Source organism: Saimiri boliviensis, chromosome 13 (genome assembly GCF_048565385.1).
Source record: "Saimiri boliviensis isolate mSaiBol1 chromosome 13, mSaiBol1.pri, whole genome shotgun sequence".
NCBI lineage: Eukaryota > Metazoa > Chordata > Mammalia > Primates > Cebidae > Saimiri > Saimiri boliviensis.
The window spans coordinates 91203178-91224587 of record NC_133461.1 but is presented as its reverse complement, the minus strand read 5'-3'; the positions used below and the strand labels follow the sequence as shown (position 1 = coordinate 91224587).

The window sequence follows — 21410 nt, the reverse complement described above, 5'->3', positions numbered from 1 at the left end:
CTTTCTTGTCTAATCTTTGGGGTATCTGGCCATAGCAGGTGTCCTTTTAGCACTTCAGTCCAACATATATATACTTATTACCTGAGACATCAGCAGTTTTACTGTAAGCTGAGTCACATCATATGCAACTCCATTCTGAGAAATATAGGATCATTAGGATTATGAAATATTAAATCAATGTTTAGATCAAACATTAGAACCTGAGATCAGTGCTCCTACCCACAATGTGTGAGTGTCTATTTTTCCACAACTTCACCATCAGAATACTTACCAATTTTTAAAATTATATTTGGCAACTGGACAGATAAGAAACAATTTTATTATAGTTTCAATTTACATTTCCATTATTAGGAATAAAGTTGAGAATTTTTTGCCTTTTCTTGGTGAACAATATGTTTTGCCAGTTTTCTGTAAGCTTTTTTTTTTCTTTTCTTTTAGTTTTTAATAACTATCTATTTCAGGTATTAGACCTTTGTCTTATAAATTTCAGATTGTTTGTTTCATCATTCATCTTCTGATTATGTCGTCATTGTCATGCAGGAGTTTTTATTCACTGTGTTAAATGTGTCAACCTTTTTTATTTTTTCTATGTTTTATTCATAAATATAAATAACTAAATAATATCCCCACTCAGATTATAAACAAATTCACTTTTATTTTCTTCTAGTACTTGTATGTTTTTTTTTTAATACAGACATCTGATTCACTGGATCTTATTTTGTTTACTTGCTGTCAATTGAAGAATGACAAGGCTCATAAATCTGGAAAGGGGGGCTTTATTTCTTTTAAAGGGTTGCAGCCTGCAAGTGGCCATTCTGACAGGCTGGCAAGCACAGTCTTCAGCCGGAAGTCGGAAACAGGTCAGAAGAAGGAGACAGGGATTTACGCTGAAGGAGGTGGCCAAATATACATATTCAATAAGCTGTGGAAGGAGTCATGAATATTTAGGAGAGGAGAAACCTGTGTATGTGCAGTTGAGCTTCCTGCCTCTTCATGGGACCGCATGTTCAAAAAATTGTGTCATTGGTATGATCTGAGGGGAGAGTTTTCAGCCCTCTGATGTCAAAAGATGAAGCAGAGGACAAGGTAGCCCTTTTATACATCCTCTATAGACTGGCCAGAACCACTCTGTGGTCAGTGCTCTCTTATCAGGAAGAAATGCTAGTTGTCTCGTGGAAGCTGCAGTGCCAGTGAGGCAGTGTCAGCTACTTGGTTGCTATCAGGGGTGGAGTGAGTCTTTCAAAAAGGCTGGTCTCTGTTTAACCTGTAGGGAAAAATAACTTAATGGGAGTCAATGACAGAGGGAGTTCAGTGACTTGTGCCTGACTTTCTATCCCATCATGGTCATAGATTCAGATTTCAAGGTTCCTCCGGGGTCCCCTTGGCCAAAAAGGGGTTCATTTAGAGGGTTGAGGGTCTTAGATTTCACTTCTATTTCTTATTGGTAAAGTACATAACCAATTTTATCTTTTTCCAAATATTCATAGAGTTTTAACAAAAGTTTCTTAAAAGTACAGCTTTTCTCAAGTGATTTAGATGCCAACTTTATAATAACATAATTTTTTATATGTACTTAGATTATTTCAGCACTTTCTTTGCCATTTCCTAGGTATATTTATTCTTACACCAACACCAGATTGTTTTCAGTATCAAGATTTGATATTACGGTGCTTTAATATGTAGTAGGGCTGACATTCATCACTCTTACTTTTCAGGATTTCCCTAGATATTTTTGCTTATTTTTTTTTTTCATGTGAATGCTAAAATCAGCTTATCTTACTCCAAAAATAAATAACCAATGTTTTCCTTTAGACCATGCAGAAAACATATATTAGCTGGGAAATGCATTCTATAAAAAAAACTTGGAATATATTTCAGTTTCTTCAGGTTTATTTTTGTGTTTCTGTTTCTACATTTCCTTATATAGATTATTACGTATTTCTTGTTTATTCCTATATTTTATATCATTTTTTCTATTATATATTGAGTCTTCACTTTCATTGTATTGTTTAATTGATTTTTATATATTGAGAGATTTTTGATTTGTGTCTACTTAGTATCCTGCTACCTGCTGAATTATCTTAATGTTTGTATTAATAGCAGTTTATTCTTAATAATTCTCTTTGGATTTCTAGATATATGTTACATTTTCTTCATAGAGAGGTAGTTTTACCTTTTTATTTCAATTCTTACCCTTAATTATTATTCTTTATTGTATTCTTTATTTTTAGGTTGTTTAATGTCTCCGATTTGATATTAAGTGTAATAGTGATACTGCAGATAGCTCTAGTTTCCCCATTTAAGAAAACACTGGCTTCAGACTGAGAAGATGGATTGATTGATAGATAATATATACATTTATTTTACTGTATTATTTATTGCTATCTTACTAAGTTTTCTTTTTTCATGAATGGTGATTGGATTACATGAAATTCCCTTTCAGTATCTATGGAGAGGATCAGATTATTTGTTCTTAGAGCTATCAATAAGATAAATTTATAATTGCCTACATTTGGAATTTCTTTAGATGGCTATAATATATGCTACATATTCATATGATATACAAATGTGTGTATGCATGTGTGTATATTTGTGTGTATATATGTATACATATACATCCATAGTTTAAAAGACAAGGTCTTGCTCTGTTTCCCAGGTTGGAGTACAGTGTCACCTTCATAGCTCATGCCAGCCTCCAACTCCTGGACTGAAGTAATCCTCCCATGTCAGTCTCCCAAGTAACTAGGACTAGAGGTGTGTGTGGCATACATAACTAACCTTTTTTTTTTTTTTTTTTTTTTTTTTTTTTTTTTTTTTGTAGATATAGGGTCTCACTGTATGGCCCAGGCTAGTCTCAAACTCCTGGTTTCAAACAATCTTCCTGTCTCAGCCTCCCATGCATGACCTACAGCTTGTGCATGTTGGTTCATGTTTTTTATATGCTGTTGAATTCTGTTTGCTAAAAATTTATTTAGGATTTTTGCATCAATATTCACAAGTGAAATGGGTCTGTATTCATTTTATGTGTAGTCTTTATCAGTTTTAGAAATCAGATTTACAGGACAGAAGGAGCCAAATTCTGAGAGGTGATTATAAAATATTACAATGCATAACATTTCCTTTTTCCTTTTCCTTGATAATATGATAGGGTCCTGAACTAAAGAGGAGAGATGCATGCCCTTTTCCTGTGATTGCCAATTAGGCAGTATGTCAAGAAGAGAATCACCTACAGTTTTGCAAGCCAGGACAGCCCATTACCATTAAGTTTCTTCAGGTCCCAGTTGGGCCACTAAGAGTAGTTCAAAAAATAAACAGAGGTATGTCTGTCACAGAGAGAATATAATATAAAATCAAGGCTAGATAAATAGATATATACACATTTCCATCCTAATATGAGACTACATTTGACATCACATGCTCAACTTGCAGTAATGAGGGTTTGATGTTGGTCTTGCTCTTCAGATATGCTGCAATCCTTGGATTACATTCAGTGATGCCTAATTTCAGGTGTCACCTTTACTGCCTAAGGGATACCCAAATAGCCAATAATGCATTATTTTGGGGTATGTCTGTGAGGGTGCTTCCACAAGAGATTGGTACTGAATCAGTAGTGAGTAAGGAAGCTTCACCCTCACCCTGTGTAAACAGGCACCATCAAATTAGCTGGAGGCCTAGATAGATAAAAAGGCAGAGGAAGGAAAGGAGGGAAAGCAGATTTATTCATTCTCATTTTCTCTCCCCTACTCCCTTTCTCCTGCAGTTTTGACACCCTTTTTCTCCTACCCGTGGACATCAGAACTCCAGATTCTCCAGCCTTTGGATTCTGGGACTTGCACCAGCAAACACTGTTTAGAATCTTGTGTTATTCTTGTATGACTAAAGGATAGTTTCTTACGATTTTATCAAAATGCATTTGCTCCAATGATTTTTCTGCTTTTAGAGATAAAAGAATTGCTAAGCAACTTTAAAATAGTAATTTTCCAACTTCAGAAACTTTGAAGTCCCATTAAATACTTCATTGATTATATATAGCACAGTATTATAACTCATTTGCTACTTTCCCATCTTTTCCACTAGCCTGAGAAGATAGACTGCTATTCCCTTTCTTCTTGTATACGTTGCTCTAAGCAAGGAGCTTGGCACATACTAAGTATTGTTAAATTAATCAGTGAAAGGGCAAATGGGTGAATCATTCATCTGCTTGATGATCTGATGACTGGTCTCCCACCTACACATAGCTCTGCCTCAGTTATCACCTCCTCTAATCAGAGGATAAGACAGCTTTCCTCCTTGTGGTTTATAGGTAATTCTTTTCTTTATTCTTTGGATTTCATCCTTCCTTGTTTCTCATCCAAACCGATGAGTGTTCTTTTATCTCACATATTTATATGGAGTAAGAAACGTATGTAACTTTCAGTGTAATGATTCTTCTTAAGCATGTACTTTGCTCAGATCTTTTCCTTCTTTAATCTCTCTCGTTTTACTTTGCTCATAGTTATCCTTTCTTTCCTGTCTTGCAAGAGTAGATAATATTCTTGCCCCTATTTTTTCACCTGGTTTTACTCCTCAAGCAAGTACTGGAAATTTGGTTGGTTGGTTGGGGTTTTGCTGTTGTTGTTGTTGTTGTTTTGTTTGTTTGGTTGGTTTTGGTTTTAGTTGCGTTTTTTCCATTGTCAGAGATTTTGTAGAGGCCAAACTTAATAGACACATTCAGGCTGTTCTGGCTCAAACTGTCTGCCATATTTGGCATTGCTGATTATTCTTACCTTCTTCATATTCTTTCCCTTCTTGGAATCACAGCACCATGATGCCCTGGTTTTCTTTCTATGCCCCTTTCCACTCCTTCCTCGTCTTATATTCAGGCTTGTCTTACTCTTTCTGACCTTCAAGTGTTGGAGTCCCTGGGTGTCCCATTCTTGGCCCGATTCTCATTCCACTGTGTCTCCTGGTATGATCTCATCCTGTCACTCTCTGCTCGTGACTTCCATAGCCAGGAAGGTTTTGCTGAATTCCAGAACGTGTATCTATTTTCTTTCTAAAAGTACATTCTTAGATGAACCACAACGTCTTAACTTCAACTTCTCTCTGAATTCATTATCGTCCCTTAAACCCCCTTAGTTTTTCCTAAGTTCTTTATCACCATGTGTTTTATACGCTCACACACTGAGAGAAAAATAACAAAACCAAACCTGATGTTAATTTTGGTTTTGCGTCTCTCTTGTGATTCCTTTTACTTCTCTCTCAAATTTAATGAATTCTTCCAACTTCTAAATAATCTTCAAGAGTATATCTGCATTCTCATTGCCACCACCACTTTATCCATGCCTTCATTTTTGAGAAATATTATAGTTTCTTTCCCTCTTACCTCTTCACTTCCAGTTTCATCACTTCTAATCAATTCTTCACTCTTCTGTCATTGTAACTTTTCTGAACCATGAATCTGATGTGATCACATTTTCTCAAGTGTACTATAAAGTATTAAGGATAAGAGCTGGCATACAAAGCCACTCATGATCTAGTCTGACTACACACATCTCAGACCACACATAACTTCACACTCTCTCATTCCTCTTTCTCAACCCTACCCCTGCCTGCCCTCAGACATACACACACACACACACACACACACACACACACACACCCCACATTGTCAAGTCACACCAGACTTCCTACCAGCCCCAAGAGATATGGTGTTATTTGTTCACATATTTTACCTGTGTTATTTTTTCTGGTGTTCTATCATTCCACTTTTTATCTGACAAAATAGGGATCCACCTCCATATCTACCTCTTCCAAGTAACTTCACAGACCCCTGCAGCTACAGCCTTCTGTGCACATTTATAACATCACATTCAGTAAAAATTTTTTGTAATTCTGTATCTCCTGATAGAGAACTCATTTCTTGAGACCAGAGCTTTGATTTTCAACTCGGTGTTCATGATATCAAATAGAATGATGTATACATAGTAAGTACTCTGTAAATACTTACTGAATTAAAGTAGACAACTCAAACTAGCAAATCTATTTAACCACATGTACTGTGTAGAACATGAGGAAAGAATAAACATGCCAATGTTTTATTTGGGAGTTCATTCTCCGTTTCATGGAGAAATCCAAGATTCATATAAGAAAAGTGCCATTGGTACGTCTGTAACATCTGGGTCTTCAGTAGTCTCACACAGGTCATTGAGAGTTGAACTGTGAACTACACACGATCAAGGAGGGATGGAGAGGGAACAGGCCTGAAAAGAAATAGTAAGCAGAATGGATATAGAATCTTCCCAATGTAAATCATTTCTCATTCTTTTGATGAATACATTGGTTCATTCATTATTTACTCATCATTAAGCACCTTTGGTCTATTGACATTGTGGTGAGTGCCAGAGTCGCTGAGGTAAGTAAGCCTAGGCCTCTTTGAGAGAGAAACTCATCCAAGGAGATAATCTCCTTGAAAATTAACTATTAAAACATGGTCTGAACTAATAGAGATATATCTCCATTTTCATAAAAGTACAGAGAAAGGAATACTTAGTGCATTGAGTAAGACCGATTAGCAATCAATTGTCAAGGAAGTTCCCACAAGTGAAATGATATTTGATCATTGGAACAAGATTGCCAGAAACTTCACTCTGTTTACTGTCCCTCTAACCACATTCTCCTTGTTACTCCTGCAAGATCCTTATGGTAAGCATTCCTTTTTGACTCCTTACCTTCAACTTACTTTTATACTTAGTGTTTATATACTGAAAATCTGTTAATTTTACATTTCTTTCATTAGATTCATAAAATCCTTAACAACAGAATCATATTCTCAAATCCCTAATACTAAATTATCTCCCTGTGGCTGCTCAAATAATACTTACGAATGCACTGGCTGAATGTTCCTAACATCATTCAGTTGGAAGAATCAGGTTCTGTGTTTGGTAACTGTTACTTTTTTATTGACTTATGAAAAAGTACATTACTTTGTTTCAAAATTATTTCCTGATTAATACTCATTTTTGATATATAATTATATATAAAAAGGTTTTTATTTATTTATTTATTTATTTTAGTTGAAGTTTTGCTCTTGTTGCCCAGGCTGGAGTGCAATGGTGCAATCTCAGCTTGCTGCAACCTCCACCTCCCAAGTTCAAGTGATTCTCCTGCCTCAGCCTCCTGAGCAGCTAGGATTACAGGCATGTGCTGCCATGCCTAGCTAATTTTTGTTTTGTTTTGTATTTTTAGTAGAGATAGGGTTTCTGTAGGTCAGGCTAGTCTCAAACTCCTGACCTCAGGTGATCCACCCACCTCAGCCTCCCAAAGTGTTGGGACTGTAGGCATGAGCCACCGCACCTGGCCATAAAAAGCTTTTTGATATATAATTATTCATTATGCATAAATCATTTCTCTTTATTCATAATTTTAATCATTTAAAGTTACACCATATAAACAGTATCACAAAACAGTTTCTTAATCTAGTTCACATGTCAAGGTAGTAGTACATTGCATAACAGTTTGTTAAATCCCAACAGAATGTCCACATAGTATAGACTTTTATATTGCAAAGCCCTTTATTTATAATTCCTCACTGTCTAGTAGAAACGAATAAATCAGAAGAGGATATAGCACCATAATGCCCAGGAACTGAGCAATCAGGGTCAGAAAGGGCCAATCCATGCTTCACCACTTGCTTCTAAATAAACTTGAGAAAATTGTATAAATTCTCTTAATCTGTCTTTCTATCTATAAAACAAGATGGATGTGAGGATCAAATGGGTTAATATATGTAAGGATTTCACAAACTGCTTAATTACCATCATTGATGATGTTGTCTATAAGCCAAAATTTCAATATAGCATAGCAATCTTTATGAAAGAAAAAGTAGTATTAAAGACATTACATACCTAATAGCACATATGCTGCTTATTTCATTCTAAAATACTAGCTTCATAACTATAACAGGATTATTTTCATTTTGCAAGGAAAAAAAGAAAGGAAAACTTGTTGCTATGTCAATTGCACAACTTTTTAGAAGAAACCACTTTCCCAGCAGCAACTGTTCTGAAATGTTTTGCTCACTTTACCGATTTTGTCTCTAATGAAAGTAGAAAATGAGTGATAAAATTCAGTAGAATTTCAGCAAGCATGTATATTTCAGAATGACACATCATTACTTCTGAAGGAATAACTTCAGTTAAAATATTAATTAGAAATATGTGGGAGATTACAATAAACAAAGAAAAAAATAAAGATGCTTTTCACTACGAGATCAAATTATCAAGTCATTCAACAACCTGTGACTGAATCTTCAAGTCTGCTTTGATATCACAACATTTGATACAAACTATACTGAAAACAATAAATACCATCTCAACAGATGAGAGCTATAATTTTAATATATTTACAGTAATAATACCTTTATGGATTGAATCATTTTACTTCTAAGATAAAAATATAGGAAATCAATTTTAATTTTTTTTAAAAAGTCACTTTGTATATTGGAATACCTCCCAACACCATGGTTATCTATTTAGAAAACTAATTAGAAATGTGATGCGGATTTGCTACCTCAGACAAAAAGATCTTGGTTCCTATCAACCTTTCTAAGGTAAAAATAAAATTGTCTAGATTTGCCCTTACATATTTTCCCTAGTGAAATTACCCTGTAAGTTCTTAAAGACCAAAGTTTCTTTTTATATTTTTAAACTTAAAAAACAGTTTTATTATCTTACTGAAAGGTTTGACCTATTAACTTAGAAAATCTTGAGAGAGCTCTGATACCTAGATTATCTCATATTTAGCAAATTAAATGTAACTTCTTTTCAGAGGTCATTCATTTATATAACAAAGTATTATTTATGTTACCTTGAAATAGTTCTTAAAAGCTGACAAATTTTTATATACTTTCAGAGAAAACAAAATATGATTAGGTAATTCCATCAATATTGCCCTTCTTTTTGAAAGCTATTTTAACCACATATCATCTAATCTTTTAACTTGTTAATGTGGGAGAAAAGGTAAACACTTAACTATTTTATTATTTTTCCCACTGTATATATGGTGCCCTCACCAAAGCCTTAACAAGACTCATTTTCTCCTATCTCAAATGTGCATTGATGTTGTATTACATCAACGATGCTTTAGTGACACTTACAGAATGGTATCATGAAAAGCTGCTCAGCTAGGCCGTTCCAAAATTCACTCCATCTTCACTACAAATTGACTCCCTTGAAAGTTTCTCTACTTAGGCCACCATACCATAATCTCCTCATCTGACAATCCTTCGTAGTCTCCTCCATTAATTTCTGTTCTATGTTTCCAAATGTTTTATTTTGCTTACATTTACTTCTAAACAAGATTTTAGGCAACACTCCTTCCGCCTCAACCCAGAAAGGAGACAGTCCCCAAGGATCTGAGTTCTAACCTCTTTGCTTTCTATCTCCTTTAGTAAAATTCATAGACTCATTTCTTTAGCTGTTATCAACCTTTCCTTTCGGTTCTTCAGCTACAGACCTAATGTCCATTTTTCGGCAGATTTGCCGATTTGAACTTCTCAAGAATGCATCAGATTGACTATGTCTACATAAGCAAATTGAAAAACTTCCTCCTCATCCTGCTCCTTGTTTTATATTCTGTTCTGTAAATAGCAACAGCATCCTCAACAGACTCAGCTTGAGGTTGTATTCTACTCCTCTCTTCTCTTTTTTGTTTGTATATTTGTTCATTTTTGAGATGGAGTCTCTCTCTGTCACTCAGGCTGGAGTGCACTGGTGTAATCTCAGCTCACTGCAGCCTCCGCCTCCCAGGTTCAAGCGATTCTCCTGCCTCAGCCTCCTGAGTAGCTCGGACGACAGGCATGTGCTGCCACGCCTGGCTAATTTTTGTATTTTCAGTAGAGACAGGGTTTTGCCATGTTGGTCAGTCTGGTCTTGAACTCCTCACCTCAGGTGATCCACTCCCCTTGGCCTCCCGAAGTGCTGGGATTACAGGCATGAGCCACCACACCTGGCTCTACTCCTGTTATCTCTTACCCCTTCATTCTCTCCATGTGCAAGTCCTGTTTAACTTTACAATGTCTGAAATCTAGTTCCCCCTTTTCATTTCTTCTACAACTCTGAGTTCAAGACTTTATTTCTTACTTAAAGTCATAGTTGTCTAAATGAACTTTTTCTTTTCATCTCTTCCCTCCTTTAACCTTCTAAACTGCTGCCCAAACAATCTCCCTAAAATATAGCTCTTTCAGTGATTCCTTTTTGTGCACAGAATAAAGTCTAAATCTCTATTATTATTTATACCTAACACCTTCTTACTGCAGTTCTCATCTTGTTTGCCACTATTACCCATCTCCAAGTTAAGCTTGAGCTTTGTGAGATATTCCTGGAATACAGCTTGCTCTCACATACACCTTCCCCATAATATATATATATGTTCTTTTACTCATAGTAAACCTTGTAGCCGTTCCCCATCTTTGATGCCACATGGTCCTTGATGTATTTTTTAAAAATTATCCTTTCTAAGTGGTCCCACCACAGCCACTCTGTCATTCCATAGAGCAGGATGTCTGCTTCTTCCATGGCAGTTTACGTTTTGAAATTTGCACAGGTGATCATTCTCTCAGCCTGTCACATCCAGGCACTGGAACCAGATGGTGTTTTGTCGTCGTCGTCATTGTTGTTTTGCTCACTTTTACATCCCCAGTATTTCCCTGAGGCTGGTGTCTCTAAGAGCATGTCTATTTCAATGTCTCCAGAGAATTCACCCCACAACTCCTATTGGTCAGGGGGAGTATGACTATCTGGCTATTTGGGGCAGGGGCCTTAGAGGACCCATTGGCTCTACCTTGAAAACATACCTAGAAACCAATGATGTTCCAACATTTCTACCGTTCCCATTCCAGTCCTAGCCACCTGGGATGGTTAGTGCTATATGTCCGTGTGGCCAGGTTACAGTGCCCATCTGTTTGGTCAAGAACCAGTCTAGATCTTCACTATGAAGATGTTTCTCCAATGTGATTAACAATTCAATCAGCTGACTCTGAGTGAAGCCAATCAGCCTCTCTGATGTAGTCAGGCCTCATCCAACCATCTGAAGCTTAAGAGCAAAGACTGAGGTTTCCTATAGAAGAAGCAATTCTGCCTCAAGACTGTAGCATAGATACCCTGTCTGAGTTTCCAGCGAGCCTGGCCTGCCCTGTGAAATTTTGATCCAAAACTACATCATCAATTCCTGCCTGAATTTTCATCCTCCTGGCTTGTACTTAGAATTTTGGACATGCTAGCCACTACAATCATGGATGAACAAATTTCTTAAAATCTACCCCCCTCCCTCCTCAGCTCTGGCTCTGTCTCCTCATATATATATATGTGTGTGTGTATATATGACAACATATATATACACGTATATATACATATATATGTTCTCATATATATGAACATATGTTTAAGTGTATATATACATAAACATATATATACACACACATACACACACGCATTCTCTCTCACAGAGTCACACATCACATAACAAAGAAGATAGATTCAGAGAAATGCCCCCATTTTATGAAATGCATTGTTAGGCGATTTCATCATTGTATGAACTTACACAAACCTCGATGGCATAGCCTGCTACACCTTAGGCTGTGTGTTCTAGACTACTGATCCTAGGCAACAAACCTGCACAACATGTTACTGTACTGAATACGTAATTGTAACACAATGGTATTTGTGTATCAAACATATGTAAACATAGGTAACATATAGTAAAAATATGATATAAAAGATTTTTTTTTAATGGCACATCTGTATAAGGCAGTTCCCATGAATGGAGTTTGCTGGACTGGAGGGTGTGCTGGGTGAGAGTGAGCAAGTGGTGAGTGAATGTGAAGGCTTGTCCATTCCTGTACCCTACTGCAGATTTGATAAATATTAGGTTGGTGCAAATGTAATTGCTGTTTTTACCATTAAAAGTAGTGGCAAAAGCCACAATTACTTTTGCACCAGCCTAATCTTATACACTTAGGCTACACAAAATTTATAAACAAATATTTTTCTTCCATAATAAATTAACCATAGCTTACTATAACTTTATAATTATAGAATTACTTCATCATCATTAGCCTAAATATAAAACAAATTTTTAAAACTTTAATTAACTTTTTAAACTTTTATAAGTATAAACAATGTTATACAGCTGTACAAAAATATTTTCTTGATACTTTTTTTTTTTTTTTTTTTTTTTTTGAGATGGAGTTTCACTCTTGTTACCCAGGCTGGAGTGCAATGGCGCGATCTCGGCTCACCGCAACGTCCGCCTTCTGGGTTCAGGCAATTCTCCTGCCTCAGCCTCCTGAGTAGCTGGGATTACAGGCACGCGCCACCATGCCCAGCTAATTTTTTTTTTTTGTATTTCTAGTAGAGACGGGGTTTCACCATGTTGACCAGGTTGGTCTCGATCTCTCGACCTTGTGATCCACCCGCCTCGGCCTCCCAAAGTGCTGGGATTACAGGCTTGAGCCACCGCGCCCGGCATTCTTGATACTTTTATTCCATTAATATTTTTCTATTAAAGTTTTTCCAACAGTTTGAACTCTTTTTGTGAAAAACAAAGAAACAATACTTACATCAGCCTAGGCCTACACAGGGTTGAAATAATCTGGACATCACTAGGTGACAGGAAGTTTTCAGCTCCATTAAAATGTTATGGGACCATTATTGTATTAATATACGCAGTCCATCACTGACTGAAGCATTATAATGTAGCACATGACTATGTGTGTGTGTTGGGGGTCACAACTGCCCTCCTTTTATCCCAGCTTGATCCCTTACAGCCTGTTCACCACATAGCAGCTAGAATCATCCTTTTTAAACAAAAAAAAAAATGTATAGCGTGCTGCTTTGATAATATAATTATAGAATTACTTCATCTTCATTAGGCTGAATATCTAACAAATTAAAGACTCAGTTCCCAGTTAAAGTAAAAGTACTTTATACCGAATGCAAAAAGGTTAACATAAAGCTGCAAGAAAAGATGACTAAAGGAAACACACTGATTATTCAGTCTTATCTCCCATTCTAGAAATCTGTGGACTTCCCTGGTTTGACAAGTTCTTTGACATAACCGTCACAAGCACTTTTGTAAGCCCACCAGATCATTTTCTCTCATTACATTTTCATCTCTAACAAAGGAATCTGTTCTCCTGTTTAAGTAATATTGAACCCAATTCTCTCTAAGACATAAATTAAGCCTCTTATTTAACTAAAGAATTAGGCAAGTCTTATCTAGATTAGCTGTCTGTATTATCTAAATTGTCGATCAGTCAAGTGATTCCAATGGCAGAATGTTACAGTGGAAAGAGCACTAGAATAGGAATCAAAATACTGACTCTGGCTCAGATGTTACCCATGCATGGTAACCCATGCAAAACTAGGCCTCACAGAGCAGAGAATGATAGTCAGAGCTGTAGGACCTATTGACAAATGCATGGGTGACCATGTGTGAGCAGGCAGGTGAGCATATGTGTGTGTGTAAAAGAGGCAGAAAAAGAAAATAAAATCAGATACAACACATGGATATACTTTGGCCATTGGTATTTAAAATATCAAAGAAAACAATTTTTACCGAATAATAACAGCTACTATTTGTGGAGCACATATTATATTCTAGATGCTGCTCTAGGTGTTTACATGCATTATCCCAGATAATGCTGTGGGGAAGCCCATGTGATAAATCTGCTTATCACCCTCGTTATATGCCTGAGCAACCCAAGGCATCCAGAGGTTATGTAACTTGCCCAGGGTCACTCAGTTAGAAAGTAGGTGTCAAGCTTCAGAGTGAGGCAATCTGCCCCAGGAGTCTTGAATTCATCCGCCACATTGTATTGCTACATAGATGCAGCCTTAGAAGACATTTTGGGTCAGGCATGGTGGCTCACACCTGTAATCCCAGCACTTTGGGAAGCCACGGTGGGTGGATCACTTGAGCTCAGGGGTTCAAGACCAGCCTGGGCAAATGGTAAAACACCGCCTCTACTAAAAATACATTTTTTAAAAAATGTAGCCAGGTATGGTGGCACGTGCCTGTAATCTCAGCTACTTGGGAGGCTGAGGCATGAGAATTGCTTGACCCTGGGAGGTGGAGGTTGCGGTGAGCTGAGATTGTACCACTGCACACCAGCCTGGGCAACAGAGTGACACCGTCTATTAAAAAAAAAAAGACATTTTGGAGAATTTTGCTTTTCAGTTCCCTATTACATGATAGAAGTATGTGAGATCCAGCCTAGAGACTGACTCACTCATGGCAGGGGTCTTTAAATATTAATGCCTTTTCTTCTTTCCAGTATACAGCTGCCTCTTTTGAACTTCTCAAAAGATATACTCTTTCTTCGCACAGGCACTTGTGGTCCTGGTGGGTCATCCTACTGAGTTTAAGTTTGTAACAAGTTGAAATTGGTGTATATGTGTTTCTTCTGGAATAGGAGGTATTACTAAGAAAATTTTGCTATTTCTTAATACACTATTTTTGTAACCGTTTCTACTAACCAGGAACTATGATAAGTAATTGCTATAGATAACATCCATTAGAAAAGCTCAAAATTACTTTGTTCAACATATTTTTCTTATGCCTTTTAGAACTGTTTTTTATAAATATTCTAAGGCTTTTGTCACTACATGGGCTTGCTGCTCATCAAAGGACAAGGAAGATCCTTGTCCCATGGTAAGGACAAAAGGAAATTCCTGTAATCACCTCACCAGCACTCTCTTTCTTTCACCAAATGAACTTCATAGTTAGTAAAAGGTAGACGTATCTTCAATTCTTATTAGAAAAGACAAAAGTTTTAACTTCTTCTTTGTGAACAAAAATAAAAATTTCTCACTACCTACATCTGAGGAAATGACTCACCTGAGTTTATATCATATTTAGCCAAAAATCCTTTGGATCTTTTTTGACATAATTACTCCTGGGGACAGGAAAAAAAAAAAAAGAGCAGTCTTTCCTTGCCTGGGGGATTGAGAGCCAGGTGTGATCTTTTTTGAACAAGGTGACCTTCTAAGATTAATTCTTCTCTTTAAAAAAATAAAAGGCAATAAATAACCATTCTAGGATCCCCTCCCCTTTTTTTATGCTCAAGAAAGTGAAAAAGTGACGGAGAATAAAACATTATCTCATAGAAAGCATATTTTTTTCTAAACATGTGTGAAGTATGTCTGACTCTGGTTGTAGAATTTGATATTAATCTCTTTGAGCCATAAATGTGGTTTCTATCTAAACTGCAATTGCTGGCTACACCCAGCATAGTGAATCTTTTCCCAGGAGTGTTCCATCAGCAGTTACTGAGTGGCAGCTTGCCAGATGGTCCTAAGTAGCACTTTTTAACTTCTTTGTTCAAAAAGGACATCGAGAACCCTAGCAGTTTGTTCATTGTTCATCCCAAGTGTAGAGAAAATGAACAAGTTTTTGAATCAAATCCCTACCTACGGAAGCCCTTTAGGGGTAACTCTTCGAAACAGACCCGAAGTTTCCAACTCATCCAAAACACAAAATAGCCTTCATCTTTGACATATCGACCAAATAAAAGTCACATAAAGTAATATCTTGACCTGAAATGATGCTATGGGGGATGGTGATGTCCCCGCAATATACACAGTTACGGAAAAGATAGGAAATAGGAAGTTCTTACTGTTTTTCTTCATGCTGACCAATTTTCTTCTTTTATGAAAATAATAGAATGTATTTCTCCTTTGAATTTCTATTATTTTAGAGAACTGAGAACATTTCTCTCTTGCTAAGTCTTCTCATCCCTGTTGAAATGTAATGATTAGTTTCAAGCTGTCAGCACAGAAATATTCTTTGCAGCTGCCCCTATCATGTGGATCATCCTTTTCCTCCACGTGAAAGCCAGATTCTGTTTTCCTTTTGCTCATAAGTGATCAAATTAGGGGGAAGGTAAAATGAATAAATCTTCATTACATTCTAGAAAAGAACATCATAAACTGCTTCCTCAAGGCGTACCCAGCAAATTAAATGGTGAGGAGCTCCTTCTCGCATCAGAAGGTAGTATGACCTTTTAACAATTGGGAAGAGTCCCCGAGAGTATAAATACTCTAATGTTGCACCTGGCCCAGATATGTCAGGAGTGATCTAAATTTTACATTTGAAACATTACTCTGTCTCATTGTAGAATGGAGTGGGTTGTATTTGAAGTCAGGTTCTTAAATAAAACTTTATAGACTGCTCGTAGTTCTACTCTCTCATAATACATAAGAGCTTGTTCCCTTTTCTGTAAACTTTATACCCATGCTTCTGCTCAGTATTTATTAAGGAAAATAGGCTCATTTTCCTAAGGGTATTTTTATTCTATCTGACCGTTTTTGTCACATCTGGTGGTCTGAAAGCAATTGCAGAGACAGGATACTGTATTCATAAGGTAGCAAAGAAGATGTATCAGCTTACCAGGAATTAGTTCAACACTCATTCAATCATTCATAGCTACAGAATATTGGGGGGAAAAAAACCTCTGCACATACAGGGGCTCTCACGGCACAAGTTATTTTTCAAGCCCTCCCTATGCTGGTGCAAATGTATTCAGCTAAACGTAGGTTTACCAACCCTTTTCTCCCAACACCTGAATATGTAAAACCAATAAGTGAAAAAACATTTGCCCATAAATTTTCCCTTTGGAATCCAAATACACCCAGATAAGAAGACAATTCTGTGGAATTCAAAATGTAATATAGTGTGCTGTATTCCATGGGACTTTTTTCACATACCAGTTTATAGAAATTAAAAAGAAAAAGATTATTTATATGATTCTTTAAAATACAAGTTTACTTGTGTTTTGTGTGAGTTTTCTCTCTCTCTGTTTTTAAGTTTTCTTCTGTGGGCATCGTTGTAGGCCACTTTAACTCATGTATTATACTTGTGACCACATATATTAATAGGATAATGCTAGCTAAACTTTCAGCAGCATATTAGAGTTTAGAAATTGTAAAGAAAATTTAGCGATAACCCTCATTTTCAAAAAAATACTTTGTAATAGCTATTTGAGCATAAATTACTAAAGACAGAATGTGACTCTTCAAGTTATTAAATGCTGGCATGGTATGATGAGAGAAAGAAAACCATTTAGTCACTTTGGGAGGTTGAGGCGGGCCGATCATGGGATCAGGAGATTGAGACCATCCTGGGGAGCACAGTGAAATCCTGTCTCTACTAAAAATTAAAAAAAAAATTAGCTGGGTATGGTGGCACATGCCTATAGTCCCAGCTACTCAGGAGACTGAAGCAGAAGAATCACTTGAACCCAGGAGGTCGAGGCTGCAGTGAGCCAAGACTGTATCACTGCACTCCAGCCTGGGTGACAGAGTGAGAGTCCATCTCAAAAAAAAAAAAAAAATTAATTCCACTTTGTTAAAGTTGTTGTTTCTTAAGATTCAGAAATATTTATATATCCCTATACTCTACCTTAATATACACAGAATGTATTCTCTCTCAAAGAATAAATAAATAAATGGGTGGTATTTATCAATATCTGTGAATTTCTGTTTTTGTAGTATCTAGAAAAACCTTCAAACTTCAGAATATTTAAATATTCAGTTTTCACAGAACCAGTACAAACATCATATGTTTCCTGGCTCCAGTAATCAGGGTTCCTCTTTCTCTCTGTCTTTATTCTGAGCACCAAGACTGCAATGAAAGGAGCCAGTGATTTCTGAATAGAGCACAGAGACAAGACACTCCTGATGTCTGCAAGAGTGTTCAGGCCCGACTACTTTCTGCAGACCCCACCTTGATTCCCACTTCACAACCCTTCACCTCCTTGCAAATACCTACCCTAGAAGTCTAGGTTTTGAGGCCCTGGGTCCAAGGAGCACTTCTCAGGTAGGTATTGGTTTAAAACCAGGGCTGAATTTTTGGTTTGTTTTTCATTTTGCTTTCTGTTGGTAGTAGAGTGAGAAACATTGTTTAGTCATTTTCTGCCTTTTTCAACTCACAAACACATTTGTGACATCCATACCTTTTAGCAAGAAAGATAAATAATAAATGATATACTTTGGATATTTGTCCCTCCCCAAATTACATGTTGAATTGTAATCCCCAGTGCTGGAGGTGGGCCTGGTGAGAGGTGTTTGGATCATGGGGAAGGATCTCTCATGGCTTGGTGCTGTCTTTGTGATAGTAAGCTCTCGCGAGATCTGGTCATTTAAAAAGTATGTGACACCTTTTCCCTCCTAACTCTCTCTCCTGCTCCTACTTTCACCATGTGAAGTGCCTGTTTTCCGTTCACCTTCCACCATGATTGTAATCTTCCTGAGGCCTCCTAGAAACCAGGCAGTTACCAGCATCATGCCTCCTGCAAAACCTGCAGAACTGTGAGCCAATCAAACCTCTTTTCTTTATAAACTCCAGAAACTCAGATATTTTTATAGCAATGAAAAAAAGGCTTAATACAATAAACAATACATATAAGTAAATTATTTAACATTGTGAATAGTGCTACAGAAAAAAGGAAAAAAGGGGCCATTAAGGGGCAACAGCTGCAGGGTGGAGAATATGTCAGTATGTGTGTATATATCAGTATGTACATAGAAGGTCTCACTCTAACACTCAACTTGAAGTGCAGTGGCATAATCATAGTTCACTATAACCTCAAACTTTTGGCCTCAAGTGATCCTCCTCCCTTGGTCTCCCAAAGCTCTGGGATTACAGGCATGAGCCACAGTACCCAGTCTGAGATTACCATTTTTAATAGGGTGGTAAAGAAATGTCTCAATGAAAAGGTGACATTGGAGCAGACTTCAATAATAATTCATCACAGTAAGGTTATTCAAAGGTATAACTCATACCTGCAAGGAAACTGAATTTCCCAGACAAGAAAGATCAATTTTTTTGCATTGTGTGAGGACATAACTGATTTTTTAAATATACAATCACAAGACAACCATAAAACCATGGCCATTATATGTGCATTAAGATCTCTTAAAAGGTTCATCATCACTGGTCATTAGAGAAATGCAAATCAAAACTACATTGAGATACCATCTCACGCTAGTTCGAATGGCGATCATTAAAAAATCTAGAGACAACAGATACTGGAGAGGATTTGGAGAAATAGGAACACTCTTACACTGTTGGTGGGAGTGTAAATTAGTTCAACCATTGTGGAAGACAGTGTGGCGATTCCTTAAGGACCTAAAAATAGAAATTTCATTTGACCCAGCAATCCCATTACTGGGTATATATCCAAAGGATTATAAATCGTTCTACAATAAGGACACATGCACACGAATGTTCATTGCAGCACTGTATACAATAGCAAAGACCTGGAACCAACCCAAATGCCCATCGATGATAGACTGGACAGGGAAAATGTCACACATATACACCATGGAATATTATACAGCCACCAAAAACGATGAGTTTGTGTCCTTTGTAGGGACGTGGATGAACCTGGAAACCATCATTCTCAGCAAACTGACACAAGAGCAGAAAATCAAACACTGCATGTTCTCACTCATAGGCGGTTGTTGAACAATGAGAACACATGGACACAGGGCAGGGAGCACCACACACTGGGGTCTGTTGGGGGGAAATGGAGTAGGGACGGTGGGGTGGGGAGGTGGGGAGAGATAGTATGGGGAGAAATGCTAGATATAGGTGAAGAGGAGGGAGGCAGCAAATCATACTGCCATGTGTGTACCTATACAACAATCTTGCATGTTCTTCACATATACCCCAAAACCTAAAATGCAATAAAAAAATAAAAATTTAAATTAAAAAAAAAAAGGTAATCCTAATTGGCCGGAGCTAGTGACACTTGTTTTCAGGGAAGATTTTTCCTTAAGAGAAAAATGAACATGTGAATTCTAACACCTTATTGCTGTAAGTACACACTTTTGAAGGGAAGGATAAACCCAAGCAGATTCTTGCAGGGTGGGGTGGGGGTCTATTTGCCTATCACTGAAAACTCCTTACCTGTATATTTCAGGATATGGAATTCACACCTTCACCTTCCTCTCAAACCCACCAGATTGAGTGATGCAAACTATTAACTCAGAGAAGCTTTCCTAGGACATTTTTTGGTTCTTCAAATTTTCTCTCAAAGATTCATGTATCTGCTTACAAATTTCATTGTTAAGCAAATATATTCAGTTCACAGGAAAATAAAATAAACATTGTCATTACTAGAAATAGGTCAGATGAACCTATTAGCTCATTTCTAGATACGCATGCTGTTTTAGATGAGTTATTGATTTCAGCTATAAATAGTCTATGGGATTTACTTGTTTCATTTTTAATTTTAGCAGACTCATTTGAAAAAACCAGCATACAACTTTTTTTTAAAATACATTTGGAATAATTTGGAACACATACCTCCCAGGTTTGTAAAAAACAGTTTGGAACATTACCTGCAGAGTTCACCAATAACTCTTAATGGATTTTCTCTCTTGTAAAAGGAAAGCTCTGTGGTCAAGAAAAAAAATAATTATAGTTATTCTGAGATAAGTGTCATCATAGGTATGAGAGGGAAAGAAAGCTATGCACTCATCAAACAAGCCTCAGCTGTGCTATTCTTTCTTTGATTGCTTCAGTCCTTTATGTTTCTTTCTACTCACTGACATGCTCTGCCATGAAAGAAGTTTGCACTCAATTGATTACTCTGCTAAAAGAAGTTTGCACTCAATTTATTAACATAATTTAGAAAATACTGCAAATCAGTCATGTAATTTGATATCAGAGACTTTTTTCTACATTTTGAAGTTTTCACTAGCTAAAGTTGTGGGGAAGCATGTCCCTGCATATAATTCTCATGATTTACCACATCTACTGTCTGAATAAAAGGTAGTGCTTCTGGCTATGGAATATAATCTAGCCTGCTGCAACTTTACAGCTTGTATGAGAGGAAAAATATATTTCATGAGGACTTTATTTCCATTACACTAGGTTGTGAAGGTATCAGCCCTCCATCATGTGTGTATATGTAAATAGGTGCATATATATGCTTAAAGGTGTACTTTTTTTTTTGAGGATGAGATTGGTTAATCTTTCCATTTCAAGTAGCCTATTTGTTTTGTCTTTTAAATGACTGGTATTCTCACTATAAATGTTTGCCTTTTTTGTAGTGTCTAAGAAATCCACAGAAATTTCCTGGTAATATTCCAGAAATATGAATTGATGCCATTTCAGCAAGTTGGTAAGTTTAAGTAGGGTTTAGAATATGTGTTAAAATAAACTAAGTACACTCTACATTAAGCATAGTTTATGCCCACAATATATACGCCAAGAAAAAAAACCTCAAGCTGGGCATTATTTTTCTCTTTCTACAAATGTTTTTGCTTCTTTTGCTCTGTTTTAGAATGGAGTCCACAATTGGCTATAGAAAAGTTATTTAAATTCTCAATCTCAGTGAGCAGTGTTGTTCTAAAATTGAAAAG

The 21410-nt window shown here is 36.7% G+C and overlaps 1 protein-coding gene across 1 annotated transcript in view; it reads left to right on the top strand.

Moving 5' to 3' along the window:
- Nucleotides 1-21145, top strand: part of MSR1 (macrophage scavenger receptor 1) — a 568786-nt gene extending 547641 nt beyond the window's left edge. Inside the window, exon 12 of the mRNA XM_074383957.1 lies at nucleotides 21099-21145. Within this exon, the coding sequence (XP_074240058.1) occupies nucleotides 21099-21130 (32 nt within the window). The 3' untranslated portion in view covers nucleotides 21131-21145. The remainder of the gene's footprint in view (nucleotides 1-21098) is intronic.
- Nucleotides 21146-21410: the final 265 nt, after the last annotated feature.